This window comes from Cupressus sempervirens, chromosome 3 (genome assembly GCF_028749045.1).
Source record: "Cupressus sempervirens isolate cs-2001-9-10 chromosome 3, ASM2874904v1, whole genome shotgun sequence".
NCBI lineage: Eukaryota > Viridiplantae > Streptophyta > Pinopsida > Cupressales > Cupressaceae > Cupressus > Cupressus sempervirens.
The window spans coordinates 481,175,962-481,202,955 of NC_143120.1; the positions used below are offsets into that span (position 1 = coordinate 481,175,962).

Consider the following 26,994-nt stretch of genomic DNA (forward strand, 5'->3'; position numbering starts at 1 on the left):
AAAACAAAAAATAAGTTGCTTGAAGACAGCTAAAATTTGCAAATAACAAGAGAGAACAAACTAGTTAAATTAAAATTCCACAAAATTCTAACCAGGACACAAAATTTAAACATGTTGAAAAGAAATTAGTTTGCAATGGTTGTAACCACAAATATCATAGGCTCTGTTACTTAAAATCATAGAGCAAAGATTTGCAAAATGATAACAGGGAACACCAATCTCCCCCGGGTACAGCAGAATTCCAACAAAACCAAGAATAAATTTGAATATTTATTCCAATTATTCAAATGTCAGTAACAATTTAAAACTCAAATTAATTTGACAGACAGGCGTACGATACAACTTTGTTACTTGGTGGGGAACCAAAAACGCTTTGCAATATATAAAGACAACTATACAATAAAATAACAAACGGTGAAGTATCCGAAATGAACAGAAAAGTAATATTTGATGAATACTGAGTAATATTGCTTGCTTATTTTGGTATCAACTAGCTACAATCAAAAAGTTTGATGTACCTTAACTGAATTCCGTATGCTATATCCAGATTTTACTAGTTTCACAAGGGCCAGAAGAGCATTCAACCTTTCCTCAACACTTAGTTCTTCATACTCCTCTTCCATCAAACTCAACAACCAAGCATCTTCTACATGCCTTTCATCCCTTGGAGTTCCAATATCACAAAGTTTGTCATTCCCTTCAGTCTTGTTTCTCTCATCTTCTAATGTTTCAACTTGATTCCTACCTTCCATTGAAGGTGAAATTTCTTGTCTACCTGCAGAAGCAAGTGTTTGTGAACCATCTTATCCAGATTTTGGTATATCACAGAAGACTTCAGTGCTTCAAGCAAGTTTACCTGTGCTGTGGACACCCTCTCTTGTGCAATCTGTTGTATTTAGTCTACCTTGTTCTTCATCGCCCAATTCCCCAGTTTCATCCGCATCTGATTTTTCGGAATCACTTTCCACATAATCACTTTCCACATCTGAACTTTCTGAGCATGAATACTGCTCTATGTCTCTTGTAAGTAAAAGATTTGCTCTTAGACGAAATGCTGAAGATGAAATCTTTTCAAAAAGGGTGATGTCGCTTGAAAGTGTAGAACATATTAATGCTTCAAGTCCATTGCTTGATGAGATATTATTCAAATCAGCATCCTTCAAAAGCCAATTTGACCATTACATGTCATTGTCAGTCCATTGAATACATAAAGATTACAGAATAAGAAAAGAAAAATTAAAACTAGTCATGACTTGTCCTAAAAAGACGTTATTATTATACCTGTATAAGTTTAGTCATTTTACAAACTTTCAAACCAGTAGTGCCTTCGCGCAACAAGATATGGAATAAAGCATGTTTTAGTGTTCCAGGGACCAGTCCATGGGGCCCTATTTGACTCCCATCCTATAGTATTAAACAAATAGCCAAAAGAAAATGCTTTTTTATTAAACATGGAAAACCATTTATTGAGAAAAAAGTGATCAAACCATACATAACATGCTCTATTGGCAGAAAATGCTCAACCTGTCATTCCTTGGAGCCATTAGTGAAAACAAATCATGGATTCTGAAATCTTAAACAGTTAAGAATAATTTATTCAAATCTGCATAGAAACACCCTTTATGTGCAGACTTGCAGTTGCTCTTACACAAAAAGCATTTTATCCATAAGTTCAAAAGACTACAAAAATATATTTCTAGAAGATTTAGCATTTCAAATTCTCAGGTTAGAGTATTTCAGAAAATCAATTGTATGTATATCAATTGTCTCGAGCCATTTGGCTTGCATACGCACAAATTCAGTATAAAACCTAAATGTGAAATAGAAGTGGAATTCACTAAAACTAAATAGCATAAGAGCTAAACTAACATATTTTTCACTCACTTCCTTACATGATGACTCTACATTATTTCTTCTGCATACAATATTGCATGACTTATGGCCAGATAAAATATATACTGTTATATTCCCGATAGGAAGAATGTAATGTTAATTCTGTAACTTGTAATCCTACTGATCTAACAACATATCAGTCTGATCTGTTCTTACATGACATAGATTGATCCAAAGCCTTTATTTTATCCTCTTAGGGATATCGACGTCTATCCTTAGAACAAGTTTGGATTTAACTAAAACTCTTTTGTGTTAAGTTATAACTAAACTTGTTATTTCTTGGAAAAGTTGCCGACTTCTAGGATGAGTTAAAGAATGTTTTGGAAGGGACATGTCCCTAGGTCTCTCTATTTATAATTGGTATGGTTGAAGTCTAAGAGCACACAAGAACACAAAATAGTCTGCTCCTTAGTCAATACTGCCCATATACAACTTGCAGAAGAAAAGACAGTTTTTAGAATTATATTTCTAATTTAATTCAAGACAATACTTTGAAGTTATTCACAGCAAGCTATGAAGAGAGGAAGAAGGTCGACTCTAATCTCTGATTCAGTCATAGAATTTGCAGAAACTTTACATGCTATTAGAGCCAGGTTGTCGAACCTAGGCTTTGCAAAATTCAATAATCAGACTTTATATATATCTAGCATCTATCTCCTATCTTCATTGGCACACACAATCAGACCCGAGGACAGGTTTGATGGGAAAGAACACTTTAATGCATGGAAATTCAGAATCATGATGATTCTTGAAGAAAATGATGTAAAACAATTTGTTGATAGAGCATCCAAACAACCTAGTATTGAACCTCACAAAACTATATGGAGCAAAGGAAATAGAAACGCCATTCAAATCATATTATAGATGCAGTAAAGAATGATATTGTACCTACGCTAACAAAACATCAGACAGCATTTGATATGATGAATGCATTACTAAATGCATATGAGGTCAACAATGCAACTAGAGTTCTCGCACCGAAAAGGCAACTAAATCACATATAAATAAAGAAAGGAGAATCAATGAATTCTTACTTCCTAAGGGTTGCCAGCATTAGAGATGAACTGTCAAATATAGGAACCATTATTAGTGACACATAACTAACACTGATGGTTATAGATGGATCACCAGATTCGTGGGAAACTTTTGCACAAGAAATGAGTGCCAAAGATTTAAAGAAAGGAGGGAAACTGAAAGCAGAAGATAAAGAACTTCATGTTCTTAATACAAACTCCTATAAGGGCAAGAAGAAAAAGGGAAATCAAAAGAATGGCAAACCCAAGAAAGATCTATCCAAAATAAAGTGTTTTAGATGTGAAAAGTTTGGACACTATAGATCTAATTATCCCTAGAATTCTAAACAACAAGTAAATTGTACAAATGTTACTAGGGAAGAAGATAACTATGATCCCAAGAATCATGTATTGTATTCATCACTATCAAATGAAATCTCAAGTAAAGCATGGGTAATTGATAGTGGATCTTCTAGACATATAACAGGATATAAAGAAGCACTAGACTATATATCAGAAAAGGTTAATGGCAAAGTCACCATTGGTGATGATTCAGCACATTTTGTTGAAGGAATTGCAAACTATACCTTGAAACTAAAATTAGGAAATTCTCTTCTCCTCAAAGACTCTACGTTCCAGGAATAAAAAGAAATCGAATCTCGGTTACAACACTTGAAGATAATGGGCATAATGTTGCATTCATGGACAGTAAAGTAATAACTTGGGCAAAGAGCTCCTCAACTAAGAAAGCTAAGATTGGTCAGAGAAAAGGATATTTGTATGAATTAAATTGAGAATCTAGTCAACCTATTCAAGCCTTATTTCATGAAGCTATAGATAAAAATGAAATATGGCACAGAAGATTAGGGCATCTAAATTTCAAAACCTTATCAACTATGGAGAAGATGGTTACTGGTTTACCTAAACTAAATAAAGACCACACAAGCATTTGAAAAGGGTGCGCTCTGGGTAAGAACACCAAAAGTCCATTTCGTGATAGCACTAGAAAAACAAATAATGTTTTGGAATTAATTCATTCATATTTATGTGGACCTATGTCTGTTCCTTCTCTTGGAGGATTCTGGTACTATATTTTGTTCATCGATGACTTCTCTAGGAAAACATGGATTTACTTTGTAAAATGCAAAGAATCAGAAGTGTTGGTGTAAATAAGTATTTACTTATTACACTTACTTAAGTTTACTTAGGTTAATGCATTATTTTATTATTTATTTAGGTGAGACACTTAGGAGTTTGTGTACTCTCACAGAAGTGCGCAACTCTAATTATGCACATGGTGTCTACAACACAGGAGTTTGCATCATTCACTGAATTGTCATGTTGACAACACAGTGATTTGCACTCCTAATTTAGCACATGTTGTCTACACCACTAATTTGCGTGCTACACCATTGTAGGCTTATCTTCACATCATCACACTTAATTCCATGCTTAATGGAGGATAACCCATATCTGGTGGACATGTGTCTGGTTGTATGACTTATAATGATGCTGACTTTTATGCATTCTAGAAGCTCTCTTGAGGCCTTTATATACAGGCACTCCTAGTGTACTCTTGATATGGCAAGTATGGCATATTGAATGAATATCGTCATTTTGATCATACTATTTCTAATTGGTCTACTGTGTGTTTGTGTTGAGTTCTTAGTTCTTGAGTGAATTCTGGCCTAAGCCAAATTCTTACATGGTATCAAAGTTGAGGGAGATTCTCTACACACAGCCGTTCGAGACCGTTCATGCTTCAGCACCTCGACCCGAATCTGGAGGATCCGCAAAAATTGGAAGTGTCTAGAGCTAGAGCTGACCTCGCCATTGCGTCCGGAGCATCAATTCGGTGAAGATCAACTATAAATTTGCCTATGTTGGGTGAACATTGATGGTGGGGCAAAAAAAATTTTGCAAATTGGAACCCGGAGACCCCGATTTGTAGTTCGGGTATGGTCATTTATTTGATCTGATTATTAATTTTCAGATCTAAATTATTTTCATTCTCTGCTTTTTTGGGTATTTTTCGAATTTTTATTTTCGGAACAATTGCCCAATCAAGGAAGTAATTTTGCAGAACTGGGCTGTCAAATCCCGGCTCTGCAATTTCGGAATATTTGTATTATCTTCGCAAGGCTTATTATTAAGCCTATGGCACTGCAAATTTCGGGACATACCTCTGAAGCCGTACCTACTAAATCTAGACGGGGTCAACACAAACACTGGCCGAGCCCTCAGTAAATCTAGCCTAAATTCGACTGTGGCTCCTTTTTGCCATCGGCGCTTCAAAAGTCGACGGGCTTTGTTATTTCAAACTTTAAGCGTTATGTATTTTATAACATGCGCAAGGCACTCTTCCCACAAATGTGGGACTAAAGCCTGAAGATTCCCGCGGCATCTTCTTGCGCTCAGGGAAGATTCCGGCACGCAATTTGTGTTTGCCGGTAGGTAAAACGTTTTCCAACGTCTTTCCAACTCTACCAAAGGAAAGACACGCGGCGCTCAACTCCTGCGCCATGCGAACAACCTGCAAGGGCCCCTAGACAGAGCCTGCATAGGACACGCAACAATGTCCAATGGCACGTGGCAAGGTTAGCAGTGGACACGTGTCGCACATTCATTCGCCCGCACAATAATAGACCTCCACGTGGCAACCTACCACGACAGACGCCACGTCACCGAATCTGAGTCAGCGCCAAATCAGCATTACGTGGCAATCTGACTCAGCGACACATCAGATTAGTATAGTCAGCACCGTACACCCCTATAATCGAGTCCGTACAGTACGAATTTTTTGTCGCTCGTGTATGTACAATTCTATACAAGTGATGCTATCATCCGTACGAATGACATCATCACCGGCCCTAGGGTCCGCTGACATCATCCAGTTCATGAGCTTAAAATTGACGACCGTCTGACTATCATTCCAAGACAAATTTGAACTATTGCAACAATTGTATGACCGTCAAATTTAACCCCGTCTTTTGCTGATGCAACCCTTCTCCAAATCGATTTTCGATTTTGCAATCCGACTTCAGGAGGCCATAACTCAGACATCCGGACTCTAAATCAAGTGTGATTTTTTTTGAAATTGGGTAGAATTTCCTGAACTTTTCAGTGGTGCAGCTTTTTTCTGGTTTTGGTGCATAGATTGTTCAGAATTTGTGTTTTTTGGCGACTATACCTGCATAATCCTGCATTTTGCAACTTCAAATGCTTCGTACGAGCACATCTGGAGTCGAAAACAGGTTCCTTTTTTTGAAAGTGCGTTATTTTTCATCTACTTTCCAGATCCTCAATCAAATTGTAGAGTCGTGTGGACAAAAGTGTCACTCTCAGTAATAGGGTCTTTCTTTGTTTTGTAATGCTTCAGAATTGTAGCACATTGTAAAGTTCCGGATTTGTAATCCATATAGAGGTTGTAACAAGCAAAATCAGAAGTCCACAAAGGCCAAAATTGGCAAGTGGCCCATTGTAATCGCACTACTGATAAAGTGCCCAAAGCATCTATTTTGGGGGAGTATCTTGATTTAGTGAAAAGGGGTGGTGTTCTTGGTGTTGTGTTCTCTCTTTTCTGCAATTTTCTTTCATTTTCTGCATTATGCACAACTTTAAGTTTCCAAAATTAACTCCTCATAACTATGCTACATGGTCCATCAAAATGTGGTATCACGTAATGTATAATGGAGTTTCACAATATGTAGATGGTACTCTTCCTAAACCAGCAAGTGATAAGGTTTCAGAAAGTGATATTTCAGCTTGGGTAGCAATGGATAAGAAAGCCCTAGGTGATATATGTTTGGGGGTTGATGATAAGATCATGTATCAGATTAAGAAGTGTTCTACATCCAAGGAAGCTTGGAATACCCTCGAAAACCTTTATGGTAAAGTCTCTGGAGAGGATGTGTTCAAAATTGAAGATGAGCTTGTTTCCTTAGTTCCTAAGTCATATGACTCAATTCAGGCTTTCATCATCAAGGTGAATGAACTAAGGACAAAGCTTACCGATTGTGAGAGTTCTATCAAAGATGACAGATTGATCTCTCTAATACATAAAAAACTGCCATCGGAGTATTCCACATTTGTCTCTTCTTTTAACACCTCTAAGACTACCTTAGGGTCTACCTATAAGAAAGTCACTTTTGATGAATATGTTGATATATTGGATATTGAAAAAAAGAAGTTGAAATCAATGGGGATTCTCAAATCACCTCAGTCTAAAGCATTGGTGGCCAACAATGAGAGTTCTCAAAATTCAGCTGGACAGTCTTCAAATAAAGGAAAGGGTAAGAAGAAATGGAAGAGCAAATCTAAGGATGCAAAAAAGACAACACCACAATCCAATCAACAAGGCATGTCTTCCTCAAATTCCAAAAAGAAGGGGGACAACAATAAGGAGAAGAAGAAGTGCACTTATTGCAAGAAATCGGGTCATGAAGAGCATGAATGTTATCTTAAGAAGATTGATGAGTTGACCAACATCATGAAGAAACATAATGTTCCATTGCCTAATGCTTACAAGGATAAAGGTTCTTTTTCAGATTCAAAGGGCAAAGAGCAAGCACTCATGGCTAAGTCAAACTCTTCAAAGGAATGGATATTTGACTCAGGTGCCTCTTATCACATGGGTTCTTCAAAGGAGGATTTTTCTTCATTGAAGCAATCAAAGGTACCGCACATCTTTATGGGAGATGATAGAAAAAAGGAAGTTGAAGGAAAAGGAAACGTGGAAATAGAAAATGGAGAGTTTCAATATGTTCTCTATGTTCCAAACCTAAGTTCTAACCTCCTATCAATCTACCAAATCACTCACATTGGAGATGAACATAGAGTTGAGTTCCTTCCTGACTCAATAAAGGTGCACAATCTTAAAGACGACTCATTGGTTGCAGTGGGGAAAGTGAATCATAACAAAAGGTTGTACTCTTTCTCCCATTTTGTGCCCAAGTCTCCTTCAAAGGCCTTGTTAACACAATCAAATTCAAACATGCAATTATGACATCAACTGTATGGTCATCTTGACTTTTGCTACCTTCAGCAACTTTGCACAAACCAAATGGTCAAAGGTCTACCTCAAATCAACTTTTTATAAGGGTGAATGTTCAACAGATTCAATGGATATGCATCCAGAGAGGAAGTTACAAAGAGGGAAGTCTTCAAGAGCACTAGGTATTCTACAGATGGTTCACATGGTATTAGCAGGTCCTTTTGCATTCAGCCAGGGTCGCTACATATTGACTTTTTTTTTATGACTTTTCAAGGTACACTTGGGTCTATTTTCTTCATAACAAGAATGAAGTGTTAGACAAGTTTCTAGCCTTCAAGACTCATGTAGAGCGGAAATCCAAGAAAGCCATCAAAGTTCTCCGAATAGATAATGGAAGCATGTATGTGAACAGAAGACTATGGACTTTTGTAGACTCGAGGGAATTGATCTTCAGACTTCGCCTGCATTCAGTCCGCATAAGACAAATGTTGCAGCATTAAGGATCCGAACTCTTAAGTCTATGGCAAGTTGCATGATAAAGGCCAAGTCTCTAGATCCATCATTAGAAGTCAAAGCAATCTCTAGTGCCACTCAGATTCTTAATCGTTCTCCTCATCTAGCATTAGATGGCAAAACTCCTTTTGAGGCGTGGTGCAGCTGAAAACCTATTGTGACACACTTCAGAGTCTTTGGTTGTCCCGCATGGGCAAAGATATCTTCCAGGGGACGCAAGGCACAGTCACCTCGGCCTTGTACTTTCATTGGTTATGAAGACAGTGTAAAGGCATATAGACTATTGGATCCTGAGACACATCAAATTTTTGTGAAGGCCATTCACTTTGAGGAAAGTTCACCCAGCTTGTCCTCTACTCCTCTCCACACATCATATCGTGTGGAAATTGATAGTGACACCAGCAATAGTGCTTCAACAGATTCAGACACGTGGAGTTCTATCGACAGTTGTAGCGAGACGTCGCTACATCAGTTCAGTCCACATGCATACATCGCCACATTGATAGGTCCAGCACAGTAGGGTACATCCAGTCTTCCAGGTACAGGTTTAGTGACAGATTTGGGGGACAGTATTGATGATCTGCCTCTTCTTCTTGATGCGGCAGCACCTTCTTCAGTTGTCACGAGGACTCCATCCGACCCTCTTGTTCATTCTCTACATGATCAATCCTCACAGGTTGAAGTGATTGTGGATACTTATGATCAGCAGTTGCAGAAGGGTTCTTCATCAGTTGCAGAGACAGATAGTTCTTTGAGATAGGTTCTTCAGCCAATTGAGCAGGTTTCAAAGACATCACTTATCCACAGGATTCTTTCCACACATAGCGAAAGCGTCTCATTTGTACCCTTGATATTGTTTCTTCCTAATGGGAGGAACACCATTCTACAATCTTGGATCAGCTTCTTCATCGAAGCAATCACTGTTCGGCATTCTTCTTTGGGGGGGGAGCCTATTCTGTCTCTCTTCCTCTTCTCATCATTCTCTTATGCATATACTAGATGTATGTCGTATGGGGGGGTCTTGATTACTCCATCCATCCATGTGTCCCTATTCATCTCTCTTTTTGGGGGAGGGTTTTTCCCACGAGGTTTTCCCTCTTTCTCCGCTTTATGAGAGATTTCATATCATTATGTACATGAGTACCTAACGTGGCCTAGTAGCCGAGACCCATCATGCATTGCATCCTAGATTTCGTAAGCTTAAGGGCATTCCCCTAAGTTGCACTTAAGGGGGGGTGTTGGTGTAAATAAGTATTTACTTATTACACTTACTTAAGTTTACTTAGGTTAATGTATTATTTTATTATTTATTTAGGTGAGACATTTAGGAGTTTATGTACTCTCACAAAAGTGCGCAACTTTAATTATGCACATGGTGTCTACAACGCAGGAGTTTGCATCATTCACTAAGTTGTCATGTTGACAACACAGTTATTCGCACTCCTAATTTAGCACATGTTGTCTACACCACTGATTTGCATGTTACACCATTGTAGGCTTATCCTCACATCATCGCACTTAATTCTGTGCTTAATGGAGGATAACCCATATCTGGTGGACATGTGCCTGGTTGTATGACTTATCATAATGCTGACTTCTATGCATTCTAGAAGCTCTCCTGAGACCTTTATATACAGGCACTCCTAGTGTACTCTTGATATGGCAAGTATGGCATATTGAATGAATATCGTCATTTTGATCATACTCTCTAATTGGTCTACTGTGTGTTTGTGTTGAGTTCTTAGTTCTTGAGTGAATTCTAGGTTAAGCCAAATTCTTACAAGAAGAAATCCTAGAGATTCAAAGAATTCAAAACATTAACTGAAAACTTATCAGGACATTAAATTAAAACTCTTAGAACTAATAATGGAGGGGAATACACCTTAGATTTGTTTAAAAGGTTTTGTAAAGAAACAGGAATTAATAGGAGTACATCGTTCCTTATAACCCAGAACAAAACGAAGTAGCAAAAAGAAAGAATAGAACAATTATAGAAGCTACTAGAGCAATGATATTTGATCAAATCTAGATTATTATCTTTGGACAGAAGCCTCTTACTGTCTATATTCAAAACAGAAGCCCTCACTCTTACCTTAGAGATAAAACTCCTGAAGAAGTATTTACTAAGATTAAACCCAATATAAATCATCTTAGGATTTTTGGGTGCCCTGTATATATCCATGTTCCAAAAGAAAAGAGAACTAAGTTAGAACCCTCAAGGAGGAAAGGTATTTTTGTAAGGTATAGTGAAACATCCAAGGCATATAGGATTTGCATACCTAGACAGAAAAGTATTGAACTTAGTAGGGATGTAATTTTTGAAGATCTAGCATACAAACCCTAAGTTCCGAAGAAACTTCTCCTTTACCTAATTCTAAAAGAAATATTGAGTTTAAGTCTCAGGGGGAGAACATAGAAGAAATTGAAGATGAAATTCAAAATCTAAATATTGGAGAAACTCAAAATTCACTGGAAAAGACCACTTTGGGCCATTAAAACAATCGAGGAAGTACAAGACTTTGTTCCTTCTCTTGAAGGATTCTAGTACTATATTTTGTTCATAGATGACTTCTCTAAGAAAACATGGATTTACTTCTTAAAATGCAAAGAATTAGAAGAAATCCTAAAGAGATTTAAAGAATTCAAAACATTAACTGAAAACTTATCAGGACATAAAATTATAACTCTTAGAACTGATAATGGAAGGGAATACACCTCAGATTTGTTTAAAAAGTTTTGTAAAAAAATAGGAATTAAGAGGGAGTACACCATTCCTTATAACCCAGAACAAAACGAGGTAGCAGAAAGAAAGAATAGAACAATTATAGAAGCTACTAGAGCAATGATATTTGATCAAATCTAGAATATTATCTTTGGGCAGAAGCCTCTTGTACTACTGTCTATATTCAAAACAGAAGCCCTCACTCTTACCTTACAGATAAAACTCCTGAAGAAGTATTTACTAAGGTTAAACCCAATATAAGTCATCTTAGGATTTTTGGGTGCCCTGTATATATCCATGTTCCAAAATAAAAGAGAACTAAAAACCCTCGAGGAAAGGTATTTTTGTAGGGTATAGTGAAACATCTAAGGCATATAGGATTTTCATACCTAGACAAAAAGTATTGAACTTAGTAGGGATGTAATTTTTGAAGAAGATCTAGCATACAAACCCTAAGTTCTGAAGAACCTTCTCCTTTACCTAATTCTGAAAGAAATATTGAGTCTGAGTCTCAGAGGGAGAACACTGAAGAAATTGAAGATGAAATTCAAAATCTAAATCTTGGAGAAACTCAAAATTCACTGGAAAAGACCATTTTGGGCCATTAAAACAATCGAGGAAGTACAAGACTTTGTTGCACCTTCTGGAATCAAAGAAAGCAAAAGACCTAAAGATTTTCTAGTTATACAAAAAACATGAATGATTTGTCCAAAACAAAACCATCCAATCCTTCAGATGCTATTAAACATACAACTTGGAAAGAAGCTATGACAAAAGAATACCAATCTATTATGAAGAATGATGTTTGGAAAATTGTTCCAAGACCTAAAAGAAAATCTGTTGTTTCTTCCAAGTGGATATTTAAAATAAAACATGTTGTTGACAGTAGCATTAAAAAATATAAAGCTAAATTTGTAGCCGGAGGATTCTCTCAGAAAAAAGGGATTGATTATGAAGAAACGTTTGCTCCTGTTGCCAGATATACCTCTGTAAGAGCAGTCCTAGCAATTGCAGCATCGAAGGGATGGAAAATACATCAGATGGATGTAAAAACAGCATTCTTAAATGGAATGATTACAGAAGAAGTATATTTGGAGCAACCTGAAGGATTTGAAACTCATGATCCTAACGCTTTTGTTTGCAGGCTCAAGAGAGCTCTCTATGGGCTTAAGCAACCTCTAAGGGCTTGGTATAAAAGAATTGATAAGTATCTCACTGTCTTAGGATTCTCCAAAAATGAAGCCGATCAAAATTTATATTATAAAAGAGATAAAGATGATATGGTAATTATGATACTGTATGTTGATGATTTACTAATAACAGGTGATGATCATCTCATAGATCAATGCAAGAAAGATCTAATTAGAGAATTTGAGATGAAAGACTTGGGATTCCTTCATTACTTCCTAGGACTGGAAGTACGGCAGAATTCTGACAGTATCATACTTAAGGGAAGTATACATCAGACATTTTGAGGAGATTTGAAAATGGAATTTCAAGTCTATCTTCTCCAATGGAGACTAATTTGCATAAACTTAAAGAAGCAGCAGCAGAATCACCTTCCATAGATTCTACTCTCTATAGACAGATGATTGGGTCCCTTATGTACTTAGTAAATACAAGACCTAATATTTGCTATGTTGTTAATGCCTTAAGCCAATTTATGTGTGAGCCAAAGGAGATTCACCTAGTTGTAGTTAAACACATTATGAGATACTTACAAGGCACTCTTAATCTTGGGCTCAAACATGACAGAGTTGGCTTAGATTTACATGGATTCACTAACTCAAATTGGGGTGGAAGTGTTAAAGGCAGGAAAAGTACTTCAGGATGTTGTTTCAGTTTAGGATCAGCAACGATATCTTGGATATGCAGAAAGCAGTCTTCAATAGCTCAAACCTCCACAGAAGTCAAATACATTGTAGCAGCAATGGCCTCTCGAGAGGCAGTTTGGCTAAGGAAATTACTTGTGGGATTATCTGGCCAAGCGATGAATCCTACGATTATTTATTGTGATAATTAGAGTTCTATCAAGCTTTCGATGAATCCAGTTTTTCATGACAGGTCTAAGCATATTGAAATTCCTTACCATTATTTAAGAATATGGTAGACAAGAATACTGTAAAATTAGAATACATTTGCACGACAAATCAGACAGCTGACATACTCACCAAACCCCTATCTAAAGTAAAGATAGACCACTTCAAGAGAAGACTTGGTATGGTTGAATTGTAATCCATTTGTATTCTTTAAATTATTAATAAAATAATTTTATTAAGATATTGACTATTATGGGATCCACCATTTGTATTCATTATTTATGAGGTGACGATCTCTGAGATAATGAACACTCACATAAAAGACATTATGAGAGATGACGATCTCTTAGATAATGTGCTAAACAATAGAGTTCTACTGTAGGATCTAGATGAGTTCAAGATCACATTGTGATGTAGACATTGCTGTCTATATGTCACAATTTGGATAAAGGAAGAAATTTATCTTTTTCGGGAGTTTATCCTGTGTTCTGGTAGATCTTAAGATCATGTTGTGATATAGGAATACCAGTATCTATGAGTCATAACTTGGATAAATGAAGAACTTAAATTATTCTTCAAATTTATACTATATATTGTATTCTTTGCAATATTGTTATCACTAGTAGCAGTGATTTGTCATATCACAGGTTTAGTAATATGATATTGTATCATGCGTTTTATGATACCACGTGCTAAGAATATTCAAATAGATATAAAGTATCAATTCTTGCTTGTTCATCTTTATTGATGTTGCTAGATATGATATCTCTCAGTATGATTCTCAAGTTAAGGAGTGTTAATTCTGTAACTTGTAATCCTAATGATCTCATAACAGATTGGTCTGATCTATTCTTACATGACATAGATTGATCCAAAGTCTTCATTTTATCCTCTTAGGGATATCAGCGTTTATCCTTAGAACTAGTTTGGATTTAACTAAAATTCTTTTGTGGTAAGTTATAACTAAACTTGTTATTTCTTGGAAAAGTCGCCGACTTCTAGGATGAGTTGAAAAATGTTTTGGAAGGGACATATCCTTACACTAGGTCTCTCTATTTATAATTGGTATGTTTGAAGTCTAAGAGCACACAAGAACACAAAATAGTCTGCTCCTTAGTCAATACTGCCTATATACAACTTGCAAAAGAAAAGAAAATTTTCAGAATTATATTTCTAATTTAATTCAGGACAATACTTTGAAGTTATTCACAGCAAGCTACAAGGAGAGGAAGAAGGTCAAATCTAATCTTTGATTCAGGCATAGAATTTGCAGAAACTTTACATGTAAGGTCTAACAAATAAAGCAAAAGATCAGAAAGATTGGACAAAAACAAAGTGTAAATAGCAAGGTGATGACTAAACACACAAGATGCATTATTAATTTTTTAGTTATTAAAAAAAAGACATTTATTTTGATAAGTAGTAGACATTTTCCACATCAGATCAAATTGTGATATTTCTGTCAAGATTGAACTCTGTAGTTTTTTTAGTCCAACTCATTGACCCGTGTTTCATGAGAAGTGGTTCACGCAAACCCATTTCTCATGAGAATGAATGGAACACTTAGCACTCATTGGATCTAGGTGGTGCTCACAAAGGTTGAGCATTGAGACTTCCCGAGTGGTCACCCATGCCAATAATTCTCCAGCTCAAGCGCTCTTAACTACTGTTTCCTCCATGGGTAAACCTGCTCTACTTGCAACAGCATAGTAACACGGCGACAAGTCCCTACTATTTTTGGGCACCGCACCCAAGACGAGGATGCACCCAGGATGGGGGGATGGCATTCCCACATCCCCAACAATGCTACCAAGTCGCCACCGGGAGGGGGATGTCCCCGTGTCCCCATTTGGGACTTGGGGGCAGGGATGCATCCCTCGACCAAGTAGGGGACAACAGGCCGTCCCCCTTTATGGCATTTTAAAAAGTGCAAAAAGAAATTGTTTTAAAAAGTATTTATATTTTGTTTTTTGTTGTTGCTAACCCTAGGGTATGTGGGGCCCATTTAGAGGTTGAAAGCCCATTAAATCTCTATGTTTTCTCATTTCTATTCATCTCATGGTTTTCTAATTTTTGCAACAGCAGCAAGAAGAAGAGTTAAGAGCTCATAGTAGGGTGATTTTTCGAGTGAAGAGAGTGTGTGGAAGGCAAAGAGGAGTAAGGAGCAAGAAGAAGTGGAGAAGCAAGATTTTTCAGCTTGTTCAAGAGATTTGTGAAGCAAAAGGTAGGGTTTTAACTTTTTGTTGGTTTTTTTTTAAAAAAATTATTGTGCAAGTCAAGATCATTTTTTTTTGTTTCTAGTTTGTAGCTTTTTGTTCTTAGTTGAATTTCATTTTTAGATTTTAGTAGATGTTTCTTGTTTCATTTACAAATTTTTGCTACTTTAATTTTACTTCAAAAAATTATGACTTTGAACAAAGGCATAGGCTGAAAACATGTATTTATTTTATATTTTTTTCATTTTGTCAAATGCAATGTCAAAATGAGCTCCCACACTCATGACTCAAGTGGGTCAAATCACAGTGATGATGAGATGGATTTAAAGGCTCATTCTCATAGTGATAGCAGCCAGAAAGACTATAACCCTGAGGATTCAGATTCAACAGATAATTGGCCACCCAGTCCCCCAACTACAGATTGCCCCTCCAATCTTTTGGCAAAGTGGGCTAGGGGTAGTTATGACCCTAAATCTCCTCTCAAATAGTTTTCAACAAGGATAACTACACGGACAGCTACAAGTGGTGTTACAAGGAAGTGGAAATGTAACATTTGTAAGACAGAATGGTTTGGGAGAATCACTAGAGTTAATGCACATTTCCTCTTTTGGATAGGAAAAGGTGTGGGTCCATGCAAGTTTTTGACAAAATCAAAAATTTGCATTACAAAAATTAAGTTCACCAATCTCTGGGGTGTTCCAAATGACTTAGGGGTTGAGGTACCTACCACCTTGAATGGTAGGCAACAGGTTTAGAGTCTTCAACAGGCTGATGAGTGGGGGTAGCCACGTTATTCTACTCCTAGTCCTAGGTGTAGACCATAGCAGAGACCTATAGCTATAACATTTGCAGGGGCAGCCTCGGGTCCTTCTTCTACAGCTAGTGCTATGCCTGAAGCACAATCCAACAAGGGGAAAAGAAAGGTGTCATCTGAAAGTAACCCCATTGCTGATTTATTTAATGCTCACTTGAGAGATGAGATAGAGGAGGGCATTGGTAGATTTCTTTTTTCCAATGGCATACCTCTTCATGTGACATGGTTTCCTTATTATAAGAAGATGGTGCAGCTGGTGGCAAGGGAAGCAGGGCCATCCTCTGTGCCACCAAGTGAGCACAAATTGCGCACTACAATCTTGGATAAAGAGTACGCCGAGATTGCTTTAGAGAAGGAGAACTTGAGGCATGTCTGGGAGGAGTATGGTTGCAGCATCATCATGGATGGGTGGACGGACATTAGGAACCGTCCACTCATCAATATCATCATTACATGCACAGAGGGGCCATTTTTCCTTAGGGCTATTGATTGTTCAAGGCATCGAAAGAATGCTGATTTTCAATTTCATATACTTTGAGATGCTATTGAGGAGGTTGGGCCACAAAATGTGGTCCAAGTAGTGACATATGCGGCACCTGTGTGTAGAGCTGCAGGGAGACTTGTTGAGACAGCTTACAGACAAATTTGGTGGACTCCATGTTATGTGCATGCCATGAACAATTAACTAAGGACATGGGGAAGATTCCCTAGATTAAGGGAGTAGTGAGCGATGCCAAAGATATGCAAACGTTTATCTACATTCACCACACATCACATGCCCTTTTCAAGAGCTTCGCAAGGAATGAGTTTCAAAAACCAGTTGAGACCCAATATGCATCCTACTTCATTCTTTTGGAGAGAATGATTGAGTTGCAAGAGCCATTGTAACTCATGGTTATGACGAATGAGTGGAATAGGTGGTATGGATCCAAGACAAAGCAACGGTTGAGGGTGAAGGAGATAGTGTAGAGTGATGTATTTTGGAGTGATGCAAAATACATTGTCTCTTTCATCACTCCAATTTTCCAGGTCATCAAATATGGGGATACGGATGCAGCCACTATTGGATAGGTGTACGAGTACATTGATGCTATGCTTTGCCAAATGAGGGTAGTTGTGCAGGAGAGGAACCCAAGTTTAGCATTTTACACTGAGCACATTCGGCCTATTATTCAGCGTAGATGGGACAACCTCAACACTCCCTTACATATGGTTGTTTATGCATTGAATCCGAAGTGGTACATGCCTACGCCTAGGAGAGTTACACCACTAAATGATGATGAGGTAATCTAATATCAATTTTGAATTTAGTACACTTGCACTTACAAATATTTAATTTATCAATTTACTGATTTTATAATTTAAATTTCAGGTGAAGGAAGGATTATCCAAGTGCATTAATAAAATGTATGCCATTGAGACAGCAAGGAAGGTTCGCACAGAGTGGACCGAATTTGCTACTCTTAGGGACTATCTAGGTAGAGCTAAGGTCGACATAAAAACAATGGCACAAGAGGATCCTATTTTGTGGTGGAATTGTCATGGACCCAAATCAACAACTACCACACTAGCCCTCTGTCTCCTCTCTCAGGTTTCCTGTTCTCCTACTTTAAAACCTTTACTTTTCAATTTGAAATTCCAATTTCACTTTTACTTTAGTCTTTTAGTCATGTATTTCAATTTCAATTTTCTTATTCTCATACTAGTCATTTGATTGTTATGATGTTATCTTAGGTATCTAGTTCTTCATCTTCTGAAAGGAACTGGTCTACTTATGGCTTCATCCTCTCTATTAAGAGGAACAAACTTACCTCTAAGAAAGCAGAGAAGCTAGTGATTGTACATTGTGCCTTGCATATTAAAGATCGCAAGACACGTGTGTACAAGGAGAGCCCTGCAGCATGATGGAATGTGGAGCCAGAGGAGCCCTCATAGGTTGATGAAGATGCAGATACCTATGATGCGAGGTTGGTTGGTATTCCTCTCACGGCTCTCACCCTTGAAGAGGTTGAGCGTTCGAGGATGAGTTTGTTGAGCCTGAGCCTCACGTTGACATGGATGATTAGAGGCCTCTAGGCAGCCTCTACTAGATTTTGGCGGCCCTTGGGTCTTTAGTACTTGACATTTCGTCATTTGATTCTGTAGTTTGTACTTCAGACTTGGATATTATATTATTATGATTATCATATTTGTAATTTGAAGTTTGAAACATTGAACATTTTGATCATACCATCGTTGTTGCTACTTGATGTAATTAAGTTTATGATGCCAGTTAATGATTGATGAGATAATGACTCATACTTTGATGCCATTTGAATCTTCAATCTTTGATTATTTTAATTTAAGTTATTTCAATTTGATAGAAGTTAGAACTTAGAACTTAGATCCCTTTCATTGTTCATTTTTCAATATTAAATGCAATGTAAATAGTAAATACTAAAACTAAACTAGCAATAGCGGTCTTGATGAGCTTATACTTCATATTTATGTCTTATATTGTTACACATCTTTTCATAATTAGCATTTCAAGTATCATATGTATAGTATATACAATATAAACCTCGTCCCCCCCTCCCGTCCCCCGCCACTGTCCCCTCGTTGTCCCCAAATTGAGGCCCCTCGTCACCCCGTCCTAGAAACTTGTCCCCCCATTCCCCAGGCCGGTGTAACTATGTTGCAACCCCAGTTGCAAACCTTCACCAAGTGTTGTGCCTATGAACCATTCATTAGAAAGCCCCTTAAACTCATCAATTGATAAGTAGTAGATATTTTCTGAAACAAGTCAAATTGTGATATTGCTATCAGGATTCAACTATGTAGTTTTTTGAGTCAAACTCATTGACCCATGTTTCCTGATAAGTGGTTCAAATGAACCCATCTATCGTGAGAACGAATGGAACACTGAGCATTCATTGGATCTAGGAGATGCTCACAGAGGTGAAGCACAAGGACATTTTGGGAGGTCACCCCATTCTAATACTACTTTAACTATAGAGTTTCCTTCATGGTTAAACCCAATCTGTTTGAAACCCCATTTGCAAAACCTTCACCAAGTTTTGTTCCCTATGAAGCATTTATTAGAAAGCCCCTTAAGCTCACCAACTGATAAGTACGAGATATTTTCCAAAGCAAGTCAAATTTTGATATTGCTATTAGAATTGAACTGCATAATTTTTTGTATCAAACTCATTGACCCATATTTAATAAGTAGTGGTTCACATGAACCCATCTCTCATGAGAATAAATTGAACACTTAGCACTCATTGGATCTAGGCAATGCTCATAGAGCTAAAGCACCGAGACTTCCCAGTTGGTCACCCATCCCAGTACTACTCCATCTCAAGTGCACATAACTACAAAGTTTCCTCCATGATTAAACCTATTTGCTTGCAACCCCATTTGCAAAACCTATCCCCTTAAGCTCATTAATTGTTAAGTATGAGATATTTCCCACAGCAAGTCAAAGTGTGATATTGATATCAAGATTGATCTATGTAGTAGTTTTGAGTCAACCTCATCGACCTATGTTTCATGAGAAGTGATCCACAAGAACCCATCTCTCATGAGAATGAATGGAGTTCACAACACTCATTGGATCTAGGTGAATGCTCACAAAGATGAAGCATCATGATTTTTTGTGAGATCACCCATCCCAGTACTACTCCAGCTGGAGAGCTTACCTACAAATTTTCCTCCATGGTTAAACCCACTCTACTTGCAACCCCAATTGCAAGCAAAACTTGCAAATTTATTTCAATGACCATCACCAAATTTTGGAAAAGACTTACTGTCAACAAGACTTCTCCCACCATCCACTCATTCCAAAGATTTGAGGAGTGGTTTTGATATTTAGTTACATACTTGGAAGTTGACTTTGCAAAGATTGTGGTGAGATATTGACTCATAGCAATAATCAAAAGGTAAACCAATTCAGAATTCGCACGAGTAGTTCAACTCACATTCCAAGAATTTCAAGCTCAAGAGCCAAACAAAATAAGTAATTCTATAATATGCCTTCTTCTTTATGAAATAAAGTTTATAGATTAAACTACATAATAAAGGAAAGATCCACAACAATTACAGAATACACAACTATAGAATAGATGAAAGATCCAAAAGGTAATTACTAATTAGTATTAACTATTAAATGTTACAAATATGCAATGCTTCAATCCTTTAACCATTCACTTCCAAAAAAAAAGCTTAACACAAACACTGCAGGAATCTATAATTATGGTATACATGAAGGAAGATTTAAATAATTGCGAGAACAACATAAAACATTTAAATTATTCAACATGAATGACAAAACCAATATTTCATAACACAAGAGTACAAAATAAAATCAAAATGAGCGTTTATAGGAATCTTCACGAATTAGGCCATTAAAGGGCTTTCAGGTGTTAATCCTACTGCAATATCAAGAAGTGAGGTTCAATAAGAGAGATTGGAGGCAAGATGGGTCAGAAACCAATTTTGGTGGTGCCTCCAAGGGTAACTTGAGACCATCCGGTGCTGGATGTGTGGCTAGGGACCCAAAGGGAAATATTTTGGCCATTGAGACCAAAAAGTCAGCATTTCAAACAAACAATGATGCGGAAGCACAGGCGGCACTGTTAGCAGTCAACTTGGCCTCGAAAATTGAAGTAGAGCATGTTTATCTAGAGGAGATTCATAGGTTATTGTCAATGCGATATCAAATGGAACAGTCTCATGTGGGGTATCTGGATAAGATTGTTCAGCTCCTTCAGGAAAACCCGAAAGCTTCAAAATATTTAAAATTGCCCACATCTTTCATGAAGGTAATAAATTGGTGGATGCTCTCTCCAAATTGGCTACCCTATTCACCAATAAATTTGGCACCAACTTGGCAAAAAATTGACGATAGCAGTTTTGGATGTGCAATGTTGACCACACTTGATAGCGTATGCAGGTTGATGTGTGGATGACACAACAAACTGACATTTCACCTGGACTAAGTGTGCGAATGGTGAAAGAATGATGACGCATTTATGAAGGTGGCAGAACAGGCTGTTTGTCTGAATTTCTTCCGTCTGTTTGGGCATTTGGTGGGAATGTTTTCTGCAAATAGCTGGTGAGATTTTATAGAACAGCAACAGCTGCAGGAGGGAGATGGAGACAAATTTTAGCTTCAGGGAAGACAAACAAAAGATATCATTCTGGGATCAAAACAACAGAGGAGAGATTGACGATCGTCTCCACCATTGATAATTCTTTCTTCCTAATGTTGGCCAAGGTACTGCTGATTATGCTTTCTTCCATGTTCTGCACGTGGGGTTTGGAGATGGACACCTAGGCAGGGGTGAGGCTCATTGTGGAGCGTTGTGTCAAACCAGAATGATGAATTGGCCTGAGGAAGTCCTGAATCTGGCTGAACTGGGTGTAAGGTAGCTAGGCATCCCTATCCAGGGGTGATTGGATAGGGATGCCTAACCACCCTAGCCATGTGCACCCCTTGTTCCTCTCAGATGCTTTGGAGAACAAGGACAAGCATCGTGAAGAAGCCAAGTACTGGAATATGATCAAAGATTATGTGCAGGATAGGGAGACTGTGGTTGCTGGTGTTCCAGGATCAAATGGACAAGTCTCACCTCAAGTACGAATTTGCAGATTTCTGGATTTCGTGGACCAGCGCCATAGACGTGGGACAAGGGTGGGAAGAGGTGGAAAGAGATGTGATAATGGTGAGATGAAGCACTTGAGGATTGGTGTTGGGGTCATCGGAGTGTACAAGGGTGACATCCACAAGAGAGAAATCATTTGGTTTTTTTTTTTTTTTAAACTGTTGGGAGATTATTCCATGTTGGTGGGTTGCCCCAAATTCGTTGTGCCGTTTATGTGCATGACACTATATTTTGAACGCATTTTGGGATGACAGCATGTAGGGTTGTATGTAGGGATTGAAATTGTACAGAACGTAGGATAATAATGTAGATATGCATATTCTCTCTGGTGGGAGCGAGGGTGTAGATAAAATTTGTAATTCCAGAGATAGTTGTGAAGTATTCTGGTTTTGTTTTACTTTTGTAGGGTGATGGAAGCTGAAATCTCTGTGAAAGATTGCATGTAAAATTTTATTATAATTGTAAATTAAAAATATATATTTTACCAACCAAAATAAAAGAATCTTCAAATATATATTCTAAAATGTTAGAATTTAGGTGATCCTATTACGCTATGCATCTATAATTAGTATTACCTTACTGATAATTCTATTTTCTGTTTGCAGCTCCTTTTGTTTTGGACCAAAACCAGCTTCCAGTACAACCTGCCTGAGAATTTCTGGCCAAGTAAGAGGGCTCAAGAATTTATGCCGAACTTTAAAATCAAAACGCTTACATTTAACCTGTGAAAGAGAGACAACTAAAATATTATTCATCAGATAAAGATCCAAAATGTTAGTTATAAAACTTAGGATTGTACAAATCATATTCAGTGAAACCGACATGTCAATATATTCACTAAACGTTGGAAGACATGCTAGAGGACTACGAATAATCAGGTTACCATGAAATCTATCAGCAAGAACACTGGAGTTCGGATTACATGTATTTATTTCTTCCTGGTAGTATATGCCTTAAGAGATTCTCCTTTGTGTCAATTATCCATATAGAGCTAAGGAACTCAATTTTGCTATTTCATTAGAAGGCCACACATTAAATTCAAAACCCTCAAACATAATGTTTGATAAACAATCATAAAGGCATCATGCCATGGCACACAGAGGGTAATAAATTGATAGCAGCTACCTCCAATAATACTGTTTAAAAATTCAGGGTAATTTGGTAGCATACATAAATGTTCTCATTATCCTATTCAGAAGCAGTTGATGCTTTAAAGCATCAACGCTTCATGTCTGATTGTCCTTTAAGTTATCCATTTGCAGCGTTCAACAGAGGCATTTACTAACCAGCAACATAAGTTCTACATTGGATATGTGAATTATAACATCATAATCAATCACAGTTTTTAGTTAGCATGACTAATGAGAAGAGGAAAATCAAACTTAAAATTGTTGATATTTGTATTGAGGAACCAAGTATCTGACATAAACTTTCCTGGTTCTGTCCCTAGCAGTGGGACCATAAGTGCAGCAAATTTTGGTACTTCAAAATGTCTAACAGGTCACTATGCTTAAATCAAAAGATGTATAAACAATTCAGGTCACTCCATGCTTTTAAAGACTCAGAAATGTAATGTTCCCAGATAATCATAGAGTAACTTAACAAAATTAATTGATTAAGTTGTTCAAAAAAAAAAATTACTCAAAGGGATGTCTTTAGTTGACTGGTTTAATTAAGAATTAAAGTGAAAATAGTACAATACTCACTATATTTCAAAATTCTCTCAAGTTGTGATAAATATTTAATGAGACCTTGCAAAAATGAAATGTGAACTAATCTTCTATGGTCAACATACTTGATGGATTTAATTATGAAGTCATGATTTATGTGAATCTGAGGATTTAATTACGAAATTCTGACTCTTTGTAACAATGGATTCATGACAGAATTCACAATAGGACCAAATTTGTGAGGTCTCCACTGAAGACGAATTTGTAGTTGTTAATGGATTGATTCAGAAATAAAGATAATTCTGTAATTAATTTGATTGAAAAATTAAATAAGTCATTTTGATTGGGAAATTAATTATATTATTGCTGAAGCATAAGTTTAGAGCTAAGTTTATAATAATTATTGTGTGTAGGCTAATTTGGAGTTGAGATTACACATTTGATATTTCTGAGCTTCATTGAGGACAGAAACAGAAAGTACAAGTTTATCAGACCTATGCTAATTTATTGGAAGTTAAACAAGGTCAACTAGGGTTTGAAGTCTTCTCTAAATATGCATACACAGACAATATGTAATCTATAATCAAATCCTGAGTTCACATCTTTGAATGAATAGGAGGGTAGTAGGCTTGTAGGCTTGAGATTGCCTGATGGTGAAGCTGTGTCATTGCACAACAGAATCTAGAAAATTGCAAAAGATGAGGAACATCAAGGATGATGAACATCAAAAAGATATTTCAGTAGCAGCCAAATGATCATGGAAATAGTGAGCTGTAATAAAAATCTTCCAGGTACCAAACAAAACGGTAAGAATGATTACAATGAAAAATAAAACAAATGTAGAAATTGGAAATGATAAACTTACAGCTTGGATCAGTTGCAAAAAGCCACAATCATTTACTGCAAAATCAGTTTTAGCTGATTTCTTCGCTCTTGAGCTCTTAAGCTCATACTCAATATCTTCAAAAAGAAGTTCCAGAAGGGCAATATGAATTTGCCCAAGTAGCATTGAATCCTGCAAGTTTTGAAGATTAGAAAGAGAAGCTAACCAAAAACATTAAACATTGTTGTAACTTGTTATAGTGAAATGGAATCTGAAAATATGAAATTAAACAAAACATTATGAATTTCTGACTCTTTTAAGTAATTTTTAGCAAGGAAGTTATTATTATGAAGTATTCATGCAAAATATACTAATTTTATCTGTATTTATTATAACATAAGCTTTAAATATATCAAATGCTTTTTTTTCCCAAATAGAACTATTCACTGCTAGTTTATTCATTTGAAGTTGAACTCCAACTACACCACTAAGTACACATTTAACTAAACAATATCCAATAAAAAGCCAAGTAGAGCATTGATTGTTTGGGATTACCTGACAAAATATAACTTATTTTATAGGGGTTCCATGGTCAACTATGCTGAAGCTTAAATGACCAACAAAGGAGAGGGACTCAACCAACAAAGCCAAGAGAGGAGACCAAACAAATTGAAATGTGGAACTACTCGACCTGCCCGTAGTTAATCAAAACCATTAGATTTCCACAATCTGTATGAATGCTAGATAGTTTCTGGATTCAATTGTGTAAAAAAAATTATCATCGATGTTTCGGATCAGATTCTATGATAATGTGTGATGCAAGAGCGTCCTAGGCTTGCTTGCAATCCTGCATGTTTGGAGGGATTTTGGTTAAGTGTTGTGGAGCTCGGCAGATACTAGTGTTCGGCATACACTAGGAGCTCGGCATGGTCTGTGGAACTTGGTAGGGTCTAGGAACTCGACATGGTCTGGAACTCGGTATGGTCTAGGAACTCAGCATGGTCTCTGGAACTCGGCAATGCTTGGGAATTTACTGGTGCTCGGCTTGGTTTTGCTAACACTTGGTTTGGTCTTGGTTCTGTTGGTGCAGAGTTATTTGTGGGCCAGCTTTTGGCATTTAATTTCTATATGGGTATTTAATTTAGTCTTGTAACCGACTTGTGGCTGAACCTATATTTAATGTAAGGGATTTAATTTAGTTTGTAAGCAGTTGGGCTGACTTGTGGCTTAGTTGGGTATAAGTAAGGGGTCTTGTAGAGTCTTTAGGTAAGAAGTGATCATCCAGCTAGGAGAAGGGGATGAAGTGTAGATGCGAATTTTGAAGAGCTAGGGTTGCAACTTAGGAACCAAAGGATTGCTTGGTGGACCTAAGGGTACAAGTGTAAATTCTTCTTGGTGTTCTTATCCAGTTGTGGATCTGGACTAGCAACAATTGGCATGTGGTAACTGGATCTTGCGAGCTCTTACAGAACTGGAATTGTAATTGTTGTTTGTATTTGGCCCTAACCTGGAAGGCCTTACAGCTGGGCATATTGCATGTAATCAGTTATATCTATGAATAAAGAGTTGTGATTTGGTATCAGATCTTGCATTATTGTTCTTATGTTGTTGTATTTCCGTTGTCTAATTGTTTGTTGGGGGTTTGGACATCTCCTTTGGGGATTCTCCTACCTTGCACTACGTCAAGTGGTATTAGAGCGAAGGTTGTTCCTGGGCGTGTTGACAGTTCCCCGAAGCTGAGGCAGTTTACACTAGGACTTGCAGAGAAGGTTGATCTTGTGGCTAATTGATCGTCTGGATTGGTGGATCTATTGCTTAGGGTTTGGTAATAAAATTTGGAAAATGCCTCCAAGAAAATTGGACCCTAGGGCAATTGATGATCTTAGTGATGTTGTGGAAGAAAGGATCTTAGAAAAGATAGGAGCAAAGTTCAAATCTGAGATTGCATTGTTGAAGAGTGACATGATTTTTGATATTCTAAGTGCTTAAGGTGGTGTACCGAGGCATGTGGATACTGAAGGAAGTTATGAGGAAGTTGTTGAAGACTTTGAAGTTGTTGGATCTAGTGGTGAGGACAGAACTGATCATGTGGAGAGAAATATTGGAATTAGGGCTGGTCAGTTTGCTCGACCTGGATCTCTATTGAAGCTGAAGCATAAGATGGAGGTTTCTAATTTCTCGAGTACTTTGACCCCTAAAGTTGATTGATTGGATTGGTGAATTGGAAGACTACTTTGAGTTTGAGGATATTGAGGATCCACTCAAAGTGAGGTTGGCACAAACTAAGTTGAAAGGACAAGCTACTCTTTGGTGGAAGGAACTGCAACGAGACAGAGAGGAGGAAGGTGAAATGAAGATCTCTAGATGGAGATTGATGGTGACTAAGTTGAAGGCTAAGTTCATTCCTGCTGATTATGAACTTGAGTTGTTTAAAAGGTTGCAAAATCTGAAACAGAAAGATATGTCTGTGAAGGATTATACCAAGGAGTTCTACAAGTTGACTATTCGGTCTGGTCATAAAGAATTGTCAAAGGAAAAGGTAGCTTGGTACATTAATGGTTTGAGATTCAATATTCAGGATGAGGTTGGTATGTTGAACATTTCTTCAGTTGAGGATGCCTATCAGTATGCCCTGAAGGCAAAAGATAAGTTG

At 37.2% G+C, this 26,994-nt stretch overlaps 1 protein-coding gene across 9 annotated transcripts in view; it reads right to left on the bottom strand.

The window, feature by feature from the left end:
* Positions 1-26,994, bottom strand: part of LOC149567256 (Homeodomain-like transcriptional regulator) — a 76,493-nt gene that overhangs the window by 15,407 nt on the left and 34,092 nt on the right. For all 9 annotated transcript variants that reach the window (XR_016362386.1, XR_016362390.1, XR_016362389.1 and 6 more), the window contains exons 10-14: positions 24,384-24,533; positions 22,424-22,570; positions 1,282-1,404; positions 857-1,157; positions 519-775 (exon numbers count right to left, since the gene is read on the bottom strand). Coding sequence is in view for 3 of the 9 variants with exons in the window: in XM_089820429.1 (XP_089676555.1) it covers positions 519-775; positions 857-1,157; positions 1,282-1,404; positions 22,424-22,570; positions 24,384-24,533 (978 nt within the window). In the remaining 6 variants the exon portion in view is untranslated. The remainder of the gene's footprint in view (positions 1-518; positions 776-856; positions 1,158-1,281; positions 1,405-22,423; positions 22,571-24,383; positions 24,534-26,994) is intronic.